Source organism: Zosterops lateralis, assembly GCF_965231275.1.
Source record: "Zosterops lateralis genome assembly, chromosome: 6".
NCBI classification, from domain to species: Eukaryota; Metazoa; Chordata; class Aves; order Passeriformes; family Zosteropidae; genus Zosterops; species Zosterops lateralis.
The window spans coordinates 47,744,488-47,763,784 of NC_139761.1; the positions used below are offsets into that span (position 1 = coordinate 47,744,488).

The 19,297-nt window shown below is 36.7% G+C and overlaps 1 protein-coding gene across 1 annotated transcript in view; it reads left to right on the forward strand.

Moving 5' to 3' along the window:
• KCNQ1 (potassium voltage-gated channel subfamily Q member 1) overlaps window positions 1-19,297 on the forward strand; it is a gene marked incomplete at its 5' end in the record, with an annotated part of 329,667 nt that overhangs the window by 88,123 nt on the left and 222,247 nt on the right. The window contains 7 exons of the mRNA XM_083864290.1: window positions 70-180; window positions 2,691-2,786; window positions 5,214-5,336; window positions 6,356-6,497; window positions 7,805-7,831; window positions 10,240-10,305; window positions 12,616-12,736. Coding sequence (XP_083720416.1) covers window positions 70-180; window positions 2,691-2,786; window positions 5,214-5,336; window positions 6,356-6,497; window positions 7,805-7,831; window positions 10,240-10,305; window positions 12,616-12,736 — 686 coding nt within the window. The remainder of the gene's footprint in view (window positions 1-69; window positions 181-2,690; window positions 2,787-5,213; window positions 5,337-6,355; window positions 6,498-7,804; window positions 7,832-10,239; window positions 10,306-12,615; window positions 12,737-19,297) is intronic.

A 19,297-nucleotide genomic window follows, 5' to 3' on the forward strand; every position in this document is an offset into this window, starting at 1 on the left:
ATAGCAAGAAACAAGCCCAAAGTGCCGCGTTAATACTTGCTGTAATGCCCTCTTTATTTCTTTTTGCAGGTGACTGTTACAACTATTGGCTATGGAGATAAAGTGCCCCAGACCTGGATAGGAAAGACAATTGCATCTTGTTTTTCAGTGTTTGCAATCTCATTTTTTGCACTGCCTGCGGTAGGTTATCTTGTACTTTTGCGACAATTCGATGTTGATTCATTAGTTATCAGAGGGAAATTTTGTTATTGATTCTTTTGCCTTTCATTTAACCTGGTGTTGTGTAGGCTTTGTATTAAGCTTCAGTATTGTAGCTGAAATTTATGTCGCTTGTAGAAACAAAAGAGCTTCTAGAAGTAGCTAAATAAATATGCAGTGGGTTTTGTATGCAACACTAGATTTGAGAAGGATTTGTATTTGAGAGAGATGTTTAATTCCAAGTAATTTTCCCCGCCTATCTCAGAAGTGTAAAGGAAATTATTTCTAATTACTTCTTATGATGACTTAACAGTGTTTTGGTTTTTTTAAGACATTCACTCATAGTTTACTCGACTGATTAGGTCCAAGGTGAACTGGAGAATTCTCATGTACATCATTCTTCTAAAAAAGCTTCCAAAAAGATGTCACTGCAGAAAGACAGCAATCAACAGCTAGGGACACTGATGCAGTTCTTCACAAAATTAATAGCTGTCCATGGCCAAAGTCCTGTTTTCAAAAGTGACCTAGAGCTGACCTCTTAAAGCTGTTATGGCACTTTGTTTGCACTAAAAACAAGTTCCTGAGTGCTTTCAAAGAAGAAACAAGGCACTTGAGTACCAAGGGTAAATTCAAAATCAGCGAAACTTGGACTGCAGTTTGAAAACCCAGATATTCAGTGCCAGTGTAGTTAAGGGTATGTTTTCCAGAAATTTGACAATACTCCTGAATTCTGCTGTTAAAATGTTTGTGCCACCTGAAGCGTTCGGTTTACATGTTTATTTTTTCAGTTCAGGGACACAAGCCATTTTGTTAGCAGATGTTTGTGTAGTTCTAATGAAGAAGTGGTAGGGATGGTATGGAATAGATAAGAATACTTTTATGCCAGTACCATCACAGAAGTTCTTCACAGCATTAAATAGTAGCTACTAAAACTCAAATGACCTTCTAAAATTATTTGCCTACTTTAAAAGTACATAACCTTTTACAGAGGAGGAAAATTAGATAAATTCTCCAGCATCAGTTTGCCTTTAAAGCAAGCATATCTTTCCCCACCTCCTCATTCTAATCTCTTCCACTTTTATTTTAGAAGAGAAATCAGATAAGTGAAATGATCGGTATGGAAAATGCCAACACCTACTCTTTTGACGGGAGAGTGTTGGTAGTGGGGTGTTTGTTTTGTTTGGATTTTGTTTTGGTTGGTTGGTTTTCTAAAATCAGTCTAAAATGCCACAAAAATGTTTTATAAATGATTGTGTAGCAGCTGTGCCTTCACAGCCATATTTTATGTTTACCTGTCAGAGTTCCCTAATCTTTGTTGAAGTAGAACAACACCAATCCCCCCTCTATTAGTGGGATTTTCCTTACTAAATGAAATTGTTCCTGTGAGTTGGCCCAAGGGGGAATTCGGGGTTTTAAGTTATATCAAACTTTCTTGTTAGTGTTTTAAGTGAGAGGATCTGGCTGAGATCACAGTCAAAAGTGTTTCTAGTGGCTAAATCCAGCTGGTGTGGGTTCTGGATCAGGCAATGATCCCTCATTTCCCAAATATGTGGTGTTTGAGCATCATCATCTCTTTGATCTTTACTAAATGAACATAATAGGAAGGGCATTTTGTGTTCCTTTCAAAATATTTAATGATTAATAGAGTTCTTAGAGGTTGAGCCAAGATCCCTGGCTGCTCTGATGCCTTCTAGTATATGTAGAAAAACAATTGTGCTTTCCTTGAGTACATGTAATCATGTAAGCAGATTTATAAAAGATTTCATTTTCATCTGTTACTAAAACTTGTGTTGAATATACCTATACCTGTGCAAATGACCACATAAATGGCTTGCTCTTTACTTAAATTCGGACTTCATATCTCTACTACATTTGGAGTCTAGTTCCAGTTTCACACCATCCAGTGCCATTAGTCCATGTCCCTTGTCCTGAGAGTGAATTAGATGCTTTGTGTTCAACTGAGTTGACAATTTTGAAATGTCTTTTTCTCTTCTTCATCTTCTTTCCTCACTCCCACCATGGATTAACACATGGAAACAGAAATTACCATACTACAGTTAAAAGGTCTAGTGGCTTACATCACACCCTGCCAAAGCTTTATTTCTCATAAAAATATATTTAAGCCCATCAGGTTGGTTTTTTCCCCCCTCTATTCTGTCATTTCCCTACGCAAGCCTTTGTGAGAGTTTTAGAGGGTATGAAATATAATTTCTGTTTCCTTTTTTTAGGTCTGAGTCTAGCAGGCTTTACATCAGGGCATGATAGCATTCAGTTTGCTTCAGCAAGTAATAATAATAATAATAATTGAGACTAAAAGTTTCACTGTATTAAGTCATTTCCCCTAAATAGTTAGTTGGGTTTTATGGTGCTGAATAAAAGTTTATTAACATAATTTGGCAATTTTATGTGTGGTTCTTTCCCTCCACTCTTACAAAAAAAAAAAAAAAAAAAAAAAAAAAAAAAAAAAAAAAAGGTTTGTTTTCTTTCCACAGGGAATTCTTGGTTCAGGCTTTGCCCTAAAGGTACAACAGAAACAAAGACAGAAGCATTTCAACCGTCAGATTCCAGCTGCTGCCTCACTCATACAGGTACTGAGTTCTTGCATATTGCATACTGTAATTTCTTTCCATTTAAAATAGTTTGGTTGGTTGGTTGGTTTGGTTTTTGTTGGGTTTTTTGGGGGTGGGCGGGAGGAGGGGGTGGGGTGGGTGTTTTTTGGGTGGTTTTGGTGTTGGGGATTTTTTTTTGTTGTTGTTGTTTTGGTGGTGGTTGTTGTTGTTGTTGTTGTTTTTTCCCAAGCTCTTGGCAGTTTTCCCTCCCTGATTCCCATTAAAAACTGTACAGGAGTCACAGATGCAAGTTTTGGAAATTCAATCTTTAATATAAACTAATGAGTAGAAAAGTACACTCCCAAATCAGTGTAAACTGTTTAATTCAGCAGCTTAAATTAAAACTGAAAGTTATCCTGTAGTTATTAAACAATTTACCTGGGGAAAATGTTATGAAATGTTATGCTTGTAGTAATGAAAAAAAAAAGCGGAGGCTTCATGTGGAATTGTGCTTTCAAAAAATACATTGCTGACAATGTAAAGACATTGTCTTTACAGTCTTGTAAAGACAAATGTCAAAAATGCTTCAATTGGGACAACTAAATTCTTAGAAATCTCAAATTTAGGAGAAATAAGTCAGAATCTTAAATAGGAAAATTTTGTTTGGACTTTTCAGCTTTAGAATAGGTGGCTGGGAACCACCAGGATTCTGTGAAATCAGTCTTTTCATGTAGGATAACTCGACAGGCAGGAAAATATTGATCCCCCTGTTATAAATGCAATAACTGTTCAGTGTCAGTATGATTAAGGAGATTTTATCCTTTACTTCATTGGAGCCAGCATTGCACCCTGGAGAAGTATTAACATCGTTTCATTGTAGGTTTTTCTAGCTTTTTCTCCCTCTGCTCAGTACCTGCACATAGCTTTAGAAGCCCAGGGATCAAATTTAAAAGGAAACTCAATGCACACCATATCATTTTTTCATTCTCATATGACTTATTTCTCTAGCTTCATGAGTGAATGTGTGTTTCCAGGGCAGGATCTTTATGGAAACAGTAGCTAACTGTAAAGTTTATGCTTGAAATTAAACAGTCCCATAGTTAATGTGAAAAAGACCCTGGTTATAGCCAGAGATCAGCTAAAATCTTGAGTCTCATATGGTATGGTTTTGTAAGAATGGATTTTTTTCATGTTGCCAGTGATTCTTTTGGGAAATGAACTCCAAATTATTGGGAAGCCTGAGACTCTATGTTAGGAATGTTGTACTTGGCTCCATCAGAAATGTTAAGGAGGAGTAGAGGATAGACATGTTAAGGATATGTAGGATATGTAGGATAGACAATGTTAAGGATAGAGTAGAGGAGTTGCTGAGTTCCTGTTCTTAATAGTTGTATTTATGATTTACTAGTAGTCTCAGACTTCTGAAAGCCCAATTCAGTAAGCGCTCTACAAATGATTTATGGAAAAATTGTTCTTAAACCAAGATGTTTACAAAATAGATACAAGACAAGAGAACAGCCCAGATGAGTAATTTTCTTTCCTCATATTCCTTCTTGGTTTCTTCTAGAGGTAATTTGTTTCTTCCACTGTTCTGTTAATCATGGAGGGATTTAGATGGTGATTTTCTTGTCCTTTACTTTCCAACTGCTCTCTGTTTTCCTCTCTCATTCTGCCTTGCTTTGTTTCTTTCATCTAGGGTTTTCTGGCCTTCCCTGCTCTAGATTGTTTGTGTATAAGTGTGTCCTTTCTTCATGTAGTAAGTGAGGGTCTGCTTTTATAATTTGGAGACTCATTTTTAATTATTTCTGATATTTACACAGTTAAGAGAGAATGCAGTAGTGTTTCCTTGTTGGTCTTGTTTCCTAGCCCTGCTTTTCCTCCATTTTGCCTTAGAACATGGGACTTTAATCATTGGTGGTTGGTAAGAGGGAGGACGAGGTTTGGGTTTTGGCTCCTGGTTAACCACTTGTACTCTTCTGTTGTGCCCTCAGTTTCATTTCTTCATATGAATATAGCGCTACTGACCACATCATAATTCCATTTTTTTTTTCTGCTAGTAATTCTGTGAGGCATGAAAGAGCAATTTTTGTCTTTTTCTGAGTAGGGGCCTGTAACACAGGATGCAATAGGCAAAATGCCTAAATTGAGGCACTACATGGAATCTCGACCTTTTTTTTTGAGTCCTGTCTAGAGTTCTCTCTCATTATTTGTTTGTTGCTACAGGGAATAAAAATTGCACTTGAAAACACTGATCTTTCTGTGTGGTTTCCCCAGTTCTAACTATGTGGTTTCTATTTACTAAGTAAGGCTTCTAAACCACGCTGAGTTTGTTTCCAGAGGGCAAATTCAAGAATATCATTAAATAAAGAATGACTGACATGCTACTTGGAAGTTACTGTGTTTGTTGTACAGCGAGCCACTAATCTGATTGATTAATTATTCTGTTGCTTAAAACATTTGTTCCAGACTGCATGGAGATGCTACGCTGCAGAAAACCCAGACTCCTCCACATGGAAAATCTACATTCGAAAACCTGCCAGGAATTACCATTTGCTGTCACCCAGTCCAAAACCAAAGAAATCGGTGATGGTATTAATAATTAATGTTTTTCATTATAGTAATTTAAACATTTTAAATTAGATTTAGTTTTTGTACTCTCTAGGGGATATTTGTACTGCTTGTTTTACAGATTATTACTTGGTTTTAAATTTTGATTTACATTTCCGTTTTGATTGTTTCAGTATATAAACATTATAAACTAAAAGTTGGTTTGCTGAGTTTCTCTAAGCTTGACTTCTTTGGTGGATCTAAGAGTTTGGAAAAGACTAATAATGACCTAACTCAGTCAGTTACTTACCATTACTGTTTGGAAAGCTAGAGGGAAAGGTGAAAAAGAAAAGAAAATCACCATTTCCAAAATAGTATTTTTTAATTGATTAAAACAAACAAACAAAACCCAACAAAACTTCTGTTTCTCTCAGCTATTGATTTTGTGATTTTCGGAGTTTTCATGGTAGAGACTTCTTGTGCCTACGTACAGTAATATTGTCATATCAACAGATTCCATAGGTTCAGAATTTTTTCATTTTAAATACAGCAACAAAAACTCTTTCTCAGAAACTTTTAGATTATGTAGTACACCATCCTCAGTATTGTAGGAGTATTGCACTGCAGTCTCTAGCTAGAAGAAGAGGATGTTGTGAAAAAAACCTTCTCTTGTATCTCTAAGGTTCATCTGAGTTCAGTAGCAATATATCCATTGACTTTGTGCTGAAGGTGTGATTTATTGCATCCATAAAATGATAAAGATATTCTAGAACAGTTTGATTTATATAAGCTGCTGCATAACTAGCAGGTTTTTGTTTTTTTTTTTACTGCAGGCAAGGGATTTGGAAATGACAATGTGCAGAAATCTACTGATTAGCCAGTTTTGGCAGGATGAGGGGGCAGCATAATGAGAAACACAGTGTAGGATCATGAAAATGTATTTCAGGCACTCTTTTAATTGGTTATAGCTCATTGGGGACTGCATTATTATTGAAGAAGTCACTGAAGAGACAACTCCATATGACTTGGTTTGAGTAATTTAATGTATGTGGGTTTTGCAGGTTAAAAAGAAGAAATTTAAGTTAGACAAGGACAATGGCCCTTCTTCTCCAGACAGGATGTTGGCTATACCACACATCACTTATGACCACGTGGCAGAGGACAGGAAACCTGATTTCAGTTTTGAACCATTTGAAAATTCTGGTAAGAAGCTCCATTATAAAATGCCAGTAACTGTGATGAGTTCTGTGATTAGATTTGCATACAGGTCCTTTTTAGTATCTGTAGTAAAGAAGGAAAGAACAAGCTCTTGTCTTTCTAATGCGAGAATACTTTGCTTTTTTGCCTTTGGTTGCTGGTTGTCTGGGTGACATTTAACCATTGCTTCAATGAGCATGCTCCACTGCAGACAAATGAAATAATTTCTCATTTCTGCCTCATGGAAGAGCTAGTGACTCTTAGGCTGGTGCACACATTCCCCAATTCTGCAATTGATTGAAATTACAGGGATTAGCTGTCAGCTTTTCCGTGTGCAATTTACCCAGGATGTGTTACTATTGTGCTTGTACCTGAACCAAAAAGGATTGGTGTGCCTTGGCTGCACCAAACGTCGTCTGCCACATGAAACCATCATGTGCTCATGCCATCTGCTCGGTGCAGTAGGCTCTGAATCAAGTTTTGAAAGCAGAAGTACTTAAGATAAATGTGGATCCATCTATATTAAATGTCACTGCACAAAATGGTACAGTATGAGGACAAAGAAGACACAACACTGATAATCATCTTATGAATAATAGCTTATTTATATTTGCTTTTGCTATACTGAACTTCAAAAATAACTCTGAATTTACAATGTGGCATTTTTACAAATGTACTTTTATTGGAAGTGTTTAATGTATTGCTCAAATTTTGGCAAAAAGGGCAAGGTTTAATTTTTAAGGTGTGTTTTATTGATTATATACCTTGAGTACTTGTGTTTTTTCTCTTCAAAAATTTGGCTGACATGAATAAATTTAATGGGCTTTAAAATAAGACGCCAATGTGGGCTGGCACTGGACATATTTTAATTCAAGCAGGAAGTCTTGCTTTTTGTGTACTTTTTAGGCATGCTTGTGCCGTGTTGTTCTGCATCATCCATGCTTTTCCATTCTTTCTTGGCCTTTTCTAAGGAATGATTGCAAATTGCATCTGGTGGTAGAAATTACATAGCTGCTAAAAGGTGGACAAGTTCTGAGCTATAATTGTGTGTCACAAAATTTCAGTACAGACACCTTTGTTCAAGACAGTCAAATGACAGAGCCTTACAAATGCTTAGAGTTGTAAAGTCCAACCTTTTACCACTAAATTTCTGAGCTGATTAAGGACAATACAATTTGATGGTAACCTACTACTGCCGTTTCAAAAATCAGTTCTACAGCTTTCAGTAAAAAGTTTTTCTCTAATTTCTTCTGACACTTATCTTTTCTCTTTTTTATCTGTGTTCTCCTCTATAAACTGTTACAAGTATACAGGACAAACAGGAATGTTAAAATTGCTTGGTAAGTTGAGGAAAATAATTCTATTTATGGCATGCTTATGACAGTGTAATGTTTGCAGTGCTTTTCATGTGTGTCTAGTGCCATATAATTTCTAAGAAATCTTTTGCAGCCAAGGACACCTAGACAGACAGAAAATGTACATTCTCCCACTTGTAATCATGACTGCACCCAGTCTCATTACAAAGAGAAAAGTGAGCTCTCATTTGTATAAGTAGATGACCTCTAATGGTTTTTTATACTTGAGAAAAATTGCTCGTGTATATATAACCAATGTAAAAAGATAATTTTCTAATAAATAAAATATAATTTATCCAGTAGTTATGTAAGCATATGATGGGAATTAATTTCTAAATAACTATATTAGGATGGGAGAAAACGTTCAGATTTGACCCCCCAGTGTTGTGCATTCTGAAGTACATGCATCTGTTCCTGTAAAAATGTGCTGCAGATATTTGTGAACAGATGGGGACCCATAAATTAAATAATTTATTTTACTGTTTGTCTGGATTCTGTGATCACTTAAGCAGCCATGTAGTCTTGTGATGTTTCTAATGTGCTTGCTTAGGCACTTTCTCACAATTGAGTGTTCCCCAAAGACAGTAGGATTAGAGCTAGGTCTGGGCAAAAGACCTCTGTGATTTAGTGAGAGTGCTATGAACCACCTGTAAGTTTTCTGCTCTGAAACCACTACAGATAATAGAGGCTTCTTTCCAGTGACTGAGTGCAAGGATGCTCAGGCTTTGATTAAATTGACTGAACTGGCAAGGTTCAGTTTCACCCCTGAACACACACATAGGACACAGATAAAATTGAGGTGTTAAAACAGCAAAACCAAACTGAATCTCCTTGACTCCCCCAATCAATTGCTGATTTTTCCAGTTTCTACCATTCCATCTCTATTGGGGATGGGCATGGTGGAACAAGATCAGGAGGGCAGTGAGAGCCACCCAATAAATCACCTGTTTTATGTGAACAAGAAATTCCTTCATCTTGGGGAAATATCAGAGGAGCTTTACCAGCCGTTATAGGTTCAGTTTCTGTGTCCCAGGCAGGCAGCCAGAGCTCAGTGGACATGAGAAGTTACCTAGCACTGTTCTCACAGCAGCTCAAAGAAAGAGCAAAGAGTAAGTAAAACAACACTTACTGTGCTTTACTTACTGTGAAAAAGATTACCTACACAGAAAACTAGAGCCGCCAAGTCAAAAGCTCAGAAGGAAGAAACTAGAAAGTACAAGGATAAAAGATATTCATTAATTCTTTAATTTGGTCTTCAGAAAGGCTCTAGTAACATATCCATATGATGTTTTCTCACATTCAGTAAATTTTTGGGCTGCTCATTTATACTTCAGTCTTCACACTCCTGGATCCCTCATCTGGCTTCCTTGCCAGTATCTTTGTGCAACCAGAGATTTCCAGTTTTTTCTACCTCCTTTTTTTTCTCCTGGCATCATCAGTTCAACAAAAAAACAAAGGAGCCATGGCCCATCCTGGCTGCAACAAGAATTAACCCTGTCCTGGCTGGAAGCAGGACATGTGCATATAGCACTGAGAGAACACTTGCAAAATGAGGGAGTTTTTTCTGATTTTTTTTTTTTTTTTTTTACTCCAATAGATTTTTTTATTTTAAGAGTTTTTCTCATTGCATAAAAGGCACCATTCCCAAAAAATATTATTCTGTCCAAATGAATTCACAGGCAGTTCTGAATGAAATAGTTAGTAATAGCATAATGCTATTCAAAACAACTGAACATAATGTAAAGATTGTGTTTTGCTGAGACTCTTATCTCATCACTGACTTCTCTTGCTTGCCTGAAACATTTCCCCTAGAAATTCAGCTTGAGGCAGGCACTTGGTTTACATGGTTGAAGTGGGCAGCCTCAAGAACTTTTTATGGGATGTGTTTGGAAGCTTCAAATGTGGGTGTCCAAACTGTCCTGTTCACCTGGCAGCACTGAAATCTGACCAGAGAGCTGCTTTGTGAACAGTGTGAACCAGAGCAAGAGTCTGACCCATGGAAGCTTGGACACTTAAGGGAAAGACTTGAGAAACCCTGAAGTCTGGAGGAAAGGGGCAAACAGAGACTGGCCTGTAGGGAGGAATTTCTTGCAACAGTTGACAGTTCCATGGAAAATGGGCTGGGAGAAGCAATGACTCCTCCACAGTGGCAACTGAACATTCTGCCAACGTGTAATGCACTGTTGTACAGTTTCATACACTGTTTTCCACAGTATTTTTAATTTTGTGTCAGATAGAACATAATAAATTTTAGGTATGTCTGTATCTCCTCAGCTGTCTGTCTTCTTTTTTTTTTTTTTTTTTTTTTTTTTTTTTGTGTGTGTGTGTGTGTGGTTTTTGCTTTTTTTTTCCTCTCCTGTCTCTGTTTCATGTACATGTTCACTCTGACTCAGATTGTCAGCGCTCCTGGCCATCCTTTTCCACAGACCAGCAGTCTTCCAGCGCTCCCTCCTCTCCAGGTAAAGCTCATAACATTTCATTGTTCCATCATGTTTCATCACCTTTGTTAATTACTGCATCTTTTCAATGCTCTGTCTGGAGCTCTCTGCTGTGGCATGAAAAATTATAGAGCTGGTTTCTAAGGAGAAGTGTTTCAGTAGTATTTTGAGTTTGGAGGTTGTTCAGGTTGTAAATTGCAAATGTTTAAATTCACCCATTATTATCCACTGAAAACTAGTGTCTAAAGTATTATCTTTTTTGTTCTCTTTAACCTTCATATTTGGAAATTGTGGGATTTTTTTAATATTTTTTAACACTACTTTCTAAGAAAGACTTGTCCAAAGTCTAATGGCTATGAATTTATTTTTATATGTAAAAAAGCGAGCTCCATGGTGTTCTGCTTGAGCCTTGTCTCAAGGCACTTTGAGGCAGAGAAACTCTCTTTTCTTATTTATGATGATCTCAGAAATTTTTAAAACAGAGGGACGGAGATACCATGTTTGTCTCATACTAATCAGCCCCTGCTCTCTGTGTGCTCACACAAGAATTCTTTCAAATAGGCTGAGGCCCAGTCTTGAGTTCTGGTTTTTTCATTGTGCCAGTCCTTCTTTCCCCTCCCATAAAGCTGAAAAGCAATAGCTGTGACTGGTCCAAGAACTCCTGTTCCTGCAGTCCCACTTGTGTATGGAGTGTGCTGTGTTTCCCATGAGCACAGTCTAGTGAGTGTTCAGCAAACCTTTGGCATGGCTTTAGGTGAAGCAGTTTTTATCACTTACCATCAAGAATAAAACCAAAACATTTGTGAGTCCTTATTTGCTAGAAACTGGAAAAGTTTCATTTATGTCTTTCATTTATGAAAACAGTGAAAATTAATTTAGTGAAAGCCTGAAGAAGTCTGTTTGAAAGAAATTTCACTGTACATCTTTATCTGGAATTATTTTACTGGTTTCACAGCCTGTTTTTTTTGAATGATGGCTACAGCAAAGAGATTAAATAGTATGCTACTATAATATTAGTATGGTACTAAAAATAGAAATTAATGCTTGCTAGAACTTACTACAAGATTTTAATTTTTAAGTGCTACAAGTGGTTCCTGCTTGTAATATATATCTCCTAGCAGTTGTCTTGATTAATTAATTAATTAATTTATTTTAAACTGTGATTTCAGAGGTCATCCTTTCCTATTACAGCTTCTGGACTACACAGACTTTCCTTTCATAGTTTTGGACAGCCGTATGCTTAATGATGAAATAATACTTTCTGTTCAGTTTTTTTGGTTTTTTTTTTGTTTGTTTTGTTTTGTTGTTTTTTTTTTTTTTTTTTTTTTTTAGTTCAAATCCATTTCTGTCATATTAAAATGCCTAATAACCTGAGTAAAATTGTTGCATTAAAAGCAAATAATCATTTCCTGATATTCCCACTTCTATTCTCAGAAAATATCAGCTACATTTATTTTATCTATTTCTGTTGTATCACTTTAGATTTTGTGTAGTTTTTTGGCAGGGCATTATTTACTGCTATATTATAAAATATTTCATTTAATATAGTAGAGTTTTCATAAATTACTACATTATAATTGTTTTACTAAATATTCCAGCCAGCTGGACAAAGGTTTCTGTGGACTTGTCACGATTACCTATGATTCATATGGAATGTTACCAAGTTTTATTTTCTGTAAATTCATTTACAGTCATGTAAACCACACCAGTGGTTTTATTTATATGCAAATGTTGTGGCTTCTCTAAAAAATGTTAGGGCCATGTTGGAAAAAGCACTTGGTGTTCTTAATATTAATATGTGACAGGATTTCAGACCCTGAGTTTAAAAATGAAAGCTGTAACATTCTCCCTGATTTCTTGGATCCAAGAAAGTGATGATCTGCAAGTAAATCTGAAGTTTTGTGAATCAACCCTCCCAGTAAGAACCTTGTCTGGGATGAACTGGAGATCTTGCCACTTGTCCTGATTCTGAGCCCGAAGATGAGGTGACCTCATGCCTTAGTGTGGGAGGAAACCAGAAAGTTGTCTATTAATAATACGTGAAGCCCTCCATCATATAGATTCTCAACATTCTAGTGTATCAGGAATATGAACAAAAGGAAAAAAAAAAAAAAAGGAATAAAACATTGGTTTTAATCTTCACCCGAAGTTCAAATGCTTTGGGCAGAGGAGAAGTTAAAATTTTGCCTTTTGTGAACTTTGCAGTATGTGCAATTTTGGTAGCAACTTTTGTTTTCAATATTCTTTTAAAATGTGCAGTATTTCAGAGGCCCAAATGAGTGGCAGTCAAATGCCATTGCTTGAACTATTATCTGCATGTTTTTTCTACAGTAAAAAAGAGCCCAGCATTTCTAGATGTGAACACAGGACCTTTCATCAGGACCAGCAGCTTTGCCGATGAGCTTGACCTGGAGGGTGAGACTCTGCTGACCCCAATAACTCACATCTCACAGTAAGTCCAGGCTGCTGAACTAAAAAAAAAGTTGGTTGACTTAGACAAGAGAAAGGCAGTTCAGGTGGGAGGAGCTGATAGGGCTCAAATATCTCAGATATTTACGTCAAACACTTTTCACCTTGACGTTGGTGTATCCTGTTCTGAGTGCTTGTAAATCTTCGTGCTGACCTTAAGACAAGTTCACTTGGCTGTGACACAGAGCTTGAGATTTTAGGTAATATCTCTGGGCAGCTGGTGGCTGATAGCCTCGAGATTTTTACATGGAGACAGTATGTGGGAGTACTTGCCTGGTGGAGGTTATCGTACTCCCTCCACCATTTTCCAGTGGAATAGTTGTAAAGTGCAAATTTTAAATACTAGTTATAAGAAATAACAAATCTCTCCATTTCAGCGTCACTTTCTCTAAAGGTCAAATTATGTTCCACACTGGAAGAAAGGCTCTATTTGAGCATTATTATTGCTTTGTTGTATATTTAAAAAAACAAAAAGCTGAAATTGGCCTGTAGGGGTGTGTGGGGGAGGTGTTTGGTGTTTTCCCTTTTGGAAGAAGATGTTCCACTTGTCTTTATGCTAAAATGTTATCTTCAGGTTCTCAGATTATTCTAAAAAAAAAAAAAAGAAAGTTGCAGCAGATTTTTCTTCTAACGCCTTTAAAAATAAATCTTCTGTCATTTAATTCAAAATCCTGAAAAATGTTTATTGCTTGCCATAGTAGATGTGTGGCAGTATATCCTCTAGCAGAGGAATGAAACATTTTTTCTCCTCTAGAAATCTGAGGATTGATTTATGCAGTGAAACCGCAAATGAAAATTCTTGGCATACTTGTATTTCTGAGGTACCAAACCTGCAGAAATGCTTGCTGCCAATTTACAGGCCTTCTTCCTATAGATATTATAATTAGCAGAGAAGCACAAACATAATTTTTAGAGCCATTTTAGAAGGACGTATATTAAAGAAAAATAAAACGTTTGGGTGGAGTCTTCCCTGTCCCCCAACACAGGTAATTTGCATTTTCACCTGATTCACTCAAGTGTACATTTGTTTGTAGGCAGGGGATTGAGGAGACTTGTATTCTGGAAGATTTCTTAGTGGTACAAACAGGAGGAGGAAGTAATAAATTTCCTCAAGGCTTAGACAAGAACAATGGAGCAACAAAACCAGATCTAGATGTTTTCTCTGTGTAGCTTTTTTAATGCTTTATTTTGCCTCAACATCGCAGGCTTTTTTCTTTTCTAATATGCTTGGGTGCTAAGAGTTTCCATTATCCTTTCTGGGTTAGGGAATTATTTAGTTATTTCTTATGGATGCATTTCAAATAATAAAGCACTCCATCATCATTAACTCCAACCTGTGTAGCAGCTGAGATTTTCTTTTTTTCTATTAATTGCTTGTGAGAAACTTTGGAATACTGGCAGTGTGTTTCAGATGGAGAACCTCACCAGATGAACACCCTGGACTTTCAGTAACTTATATAGTTCTCTTTTACTCCCTTAATTTTTGGTTTTAACCTGTGTTGAAATTTCCCTGGATTGCTCTAAGTCACGAGTGGTGGGATGGTACAAAATGTGTCCCCACAGCTTGAATTAAGTCTCTACTAGGGTGGAAAAAAATAGAATTCATTGGTTCTTTTAAGACTTTTGGTTTAGATTCAAAACTGAATAAATTGGATGAAGTGTAAAACTGGATAAAATATTAATTTAAATGTGTCTCTTTAAAACACGAGTGCCCAAATGTAGATCTTAAGAACTGTTTGCTTGAAAGTGCATTTACTGTGTATGCAGTTAATTAAAAGGCCTTAGACAGTGCCAGACCAGCACCAGATATGAGGGTTAGTCACAAAGTTAGTGAAAATCCTGTGTTTTTAATGAAAACCCAAGTACTTAACAAAATTGTAGCACCAGCTATAGTATAGACAAGTCAAATTAAGTGTGACTATATCTAGTTTCAGGTCTTAAAAGCAATACAGACTCTATCAGAGAAACAGAAATACGAAGACATTTTCAGAATTGGAAGCATAATGTAAAACACTTGACCTGAGGATGCATGAATTTGTGATTCATAGAACTATTTCCTGGCCAATTATATATTTATTGCGACATGTGCATTAATTTACCCATTAATCACAGAAAGGTGACTCCAGACTAAATATTAATTTTTCAGAGTTATGAATACATGAGTAAATTTTACGGAGTTAATTTGAGACATGCAACTAGAAAGTGACTTTTGGTTGACAGTATGGAAAATGTTTCCTTTTGACTCGTATCACAAATATGTCAGAAGAGTGGGGCACCTGCTGTAGTACTTAAAAGCAAACACTTGGCATCCTTGTGGTTTAAAAACCAAAGAGGGTGAGGTTTTTTCCTTCACTTGTCCTGGAAAGTAAATGCTAACTTTCAACCCTTGTGATAAAGGACTTAGGGCTTCTAGGCCTAAAGTCCCCTTTAAATTAAATTTCAGAGCCCTGCTTGTTTATGTAAAAAGTGTTCTCTTTTGGTAAATGTAGGTGCATATTCTCACTGAGTTTAATAGGACTGATTCTGTGTCCAATAATACAAATGCAGGTGTGGGGTTTCTTTGCAGGACATATGTCTCACTCTATTTTAAAAATCTATCTTGAAATAAATGTTGCATTTAATGTAGTCCAACTTCTGTGGAATTGCTGATGGGAAATCTTTCATTAAGATTACTGTAGCAGTTAACCACTCTCAGTACCCCTTTGGGAAACAAAAATAATAATTAAAGGACATTGAGGCCTGATGTTCAAACAGGACAACGTATAAAATTATCTCTAACAGTTTAAAAAATGCAGTACGTGGGGTGTTGTTTGAGGTAGAACTTGGCTCTCAAGTTTAATGCTTGCTGTGGTCTGTTGTGTTGTAAAAGTGAAATAGAAAATTGGGCTGCAGCAATACCACCCCTCTCCCTGGACTTCTCACTGGTTTATTTCTCCCAGTGTTCTCCCAGATTGATTTTCTCCTGCTCTGTTTCACTGTGTTGGTTCTTTTGTTTTATTTGCATTTTAAAGCAGTGGAAAATCGATGCTACTTGTAGCTGAGCCTCAGTTACCAGAGGCTCTTGCCCTGTGTTTGTATAATTGCTTAATTTCAGCATTAGTGTGGATCCAGCTGGCTGCATGTATTTCTGGCTGTAAGCATTCGCTAACATGGCACGTTTGTGATCCTGTTGTTGTCTGTATCAAAATAACAATAATTCTTGATATTTTAATGACTCTTCCCCAGATGTTTCGTGTACCTCATAACTGGGGTGATGAAAATGCATTTAATTAGTTAAGCATTGGGTTTGTCTATTTACATATAGAATAATTTTTTTTCCTGCAGTAACATACTGATGTGATCTTAGATTTTATAGTGGGCTTATACTTAAAAGAAAGCTTTACATTAAAAACAAAAAGCACTTCATTTTTGTTATTGGGTGTATTTCCATCCTGAATGTATTCTGTGTTGTACTATTTAAAACCCTTCCTTGTTAAACAGCATAATAGATGTAATAATTAAGCAAACAGATTTAGGGCTTTTTAATAATTTCCAGATTGAGAGGACATGATAACAGATTGATGTTTCTGAATGATTGAAATGGGTGGTTTTAATCACTTTGAAATATTTGAGACAAAATGTGCTGGTAAACACTGGGCGCAGTGTCCATACTGCTGCAGTTACCACTGGCTTTTGTTGGAAATAATGTTTTCTTTCTCTTTTCTTTTGTATTTTTATGAAGTGGTCTATGTTTTAATTGCCAGTATATAGGTTGTTGGCAAGAGATACAACCACATTGCCCAGAACAAACAGTCCTGTATTTGTCTTATCACTGTCTCTTTTCTTTTGGATTATCAGTGAGTGGAATCCCTATTTGCTTTGATTTGGTAGGTCATATTGTAAAAGATTCCTGCTTTTATCTTCTTTTATACCAAAATGACTCTCTGAAGCCTGAGCAAATATTTCAGTTTCACTCTCAAATGGACCAGATGGAAGAGCTGACTTCTGCTGTCACAAAATTCCCTCTGGAATGCTGTTAACAACATTTAGACCATGACTTCCATAGGGTCCATTTTTATTTTTAATGACAGGGCAGGTTAGAAGAACAGCAGGGATAGCAGCTATGTAAGAACATCCTTGAGTTAAGACCAGAGCTTAATGTTCGCTCATCACTGGTTACTGTCACGTGCCATTATTCCAGTCATTTACTCGACTTGCAACAGGAAAGGCTTCAGTGCTCCATGGACATGGGCAGCACCCTTGTTCATTCTGCACCTTTCAGTGTGTCATCAAACTCCCTTAGGAGTTCTGCTTACAATCTGCTGATTTAATAGTTTACTGAAAAGGAAAGGACTGTTTCCCTCAGTTATTCCTTTTGGTATGGAATAGCATTATTATATCCTGTATTTCTTGTTATGAATTTACAATAAACTTGGCTGTAGAAATTGACCCTAGAACTCTGGATGTATCAGGAATCTGATTGTTTCCTCTATTTGTCTAGTGGGAGACACTTGAGGATATGAAGTGTTCCTAAATCTGGTTTAACAAAAAGTCTTCTCTTTTCTTCTTTGGAAGAAAAAGTTCATTTTTTTGGCCAAAGAGTCCAGAGTCATTGTAAATCAAGCCACTCTAACGATTTAAGTGTCATCATCCCATTCTGATTCCTTGTTGCTGCTTGTATGAGAGCAAAAGAGCTGTGGCAGTCCAGTCCTAAAAATGGCTAACCCCTTACATAAGCAGTGATCAATGCAGTATAGCTATCAGAGAGGACTCGCAGATTCTCTGATGTGAGAAATTATTAGTTTGCTTGTTAGCCCCAGATGTAGGGAGCTGCAGAGCTTGTCTGCAGCTCAAGAGCTGGGTGGCTGTAGCAGAGCAGGACATCAGCAAACTTCTCTCTTAAATGTTGAAAGGCAGATGGATATTTTAGTGTGTTCGTCATGGTTTATAAGAACTTTATTTCTGACTTGTGAATATTGATACTAGCTAAGGGCACTGTCAAAATAGCTGTGGCAGTCTCACTGTAGCAATGAGCTAATAATCTGGACATGGCGCATTTCTGTGTGCAGCTACCTGGATTAAAAATCCCTATAAACTCTTCCCTGCACCTGGAAAGTACCCTAGCTGTGCTGAGACAAATGTGACATTAGCAGGTGCTGTTGCATCTGGATATATTTATTTGGCCATCCTAAGCCTCACCTGGCAGCCCTTTGAGCTAGGGCCTGTTCTGTGTTTGTATGATATTAAATAGGGGGGGATCCCAGTACACAAACTGTTCCCGAGTTCTGCATCCGAGGTCCAGTGCAGAGTTGGCTAAAGTTGATTGACTGTGTCTTCGTAATACAGGCAGTTATTTACAGTATTTATTTTTGAATGTGGATTAACCTGAGATATGCTGAAGACTTGGACAGTTCTTCCTAGTGTCTTATTTCACCCTTGACACTGCAGCAACTGAGCAGCTTCTGACAGTGCAATGAGTGGTGTGGCGAACATCTGTCCCATGTGGTTACTTGCCTCTTTTATCTTTAGGGAGAAGTTCTTGTGTCCTGTGGTGGGTGGTTGCTTTTTTCATAGATTAGATAGAGTGTGCAGTTTATGTCTATAGCTCTGAAGACCAGAAGGGAAAATCAGATCTCCTTTGATCCTGCAAAAAGACTGTAGCACTCCATCAAGCTGCAGCATTACTGTGCTGTGTTCTTAATATGAGCATAGTCACATAAAAGACTTGTATCAAAGAATTAACAAGATTAAAAAAAATAAAATCAGGCAGGAGCCTAAAGTTTTCACATCTCCTCTTTTTATTATGTTAACTTCCTATCTATTTTTTATTAGAGATGGGACTGCTGTCATACACTGGTGCTGCTATTTGCCAGAAGTCAGTTCTGGACAAATACCTTCTGTATTAGAGGTTGCAAACTTATATGAAATAAGACTCATGGTCTGTCCTCCCTTACTGCAAATTGTCACTGATGCATTCAAGTGCAGTGCAAAATTACTATTTGGCTATTTTATGTTACTGACATGGTATAAAAGTAATGTGTTGACTTTTTCTAGTGTACAAACCGTCTAGGCAGAAGCTAAGATAGCTGAGCTATTTCTTTTGTGTTGCAGATGAATGTTGCATTCCTTGGTCTCCAAGTGCTGGTTTACATTTTGAGTGATGTTGAGTAATTAAACCAGACTGCAGCTGCTTAGTGATTCAGAAGTACAGGGCTCCTATGCTGTAAAAACAACAAGCAACTCCCCACTTACTTTTTTCATTGTTTACTTTGGGCATCATGCAGAATGATAAGTGCAAAATCTTCTTTTTCTTTTAATTTTTATTGGATGGGAGAGACAATAAAAATATCCCACTTTTATCTAATATATAAAAAAGGATAATTTTTTAATCATTGTCTTGAGCTAAGTCCAGAATTAAAATTTAAGACAGGAATAGTTTTTCTGTTATGAGGATGGAAAATGGCTTTACTTTTTGTTTAGATACGTTGAATATACCAAAAACAGTTAAAAACTTGATTAATTTATAATGAGTGCACTTTCATTGGGAGTTATTTTATAAAAAAAA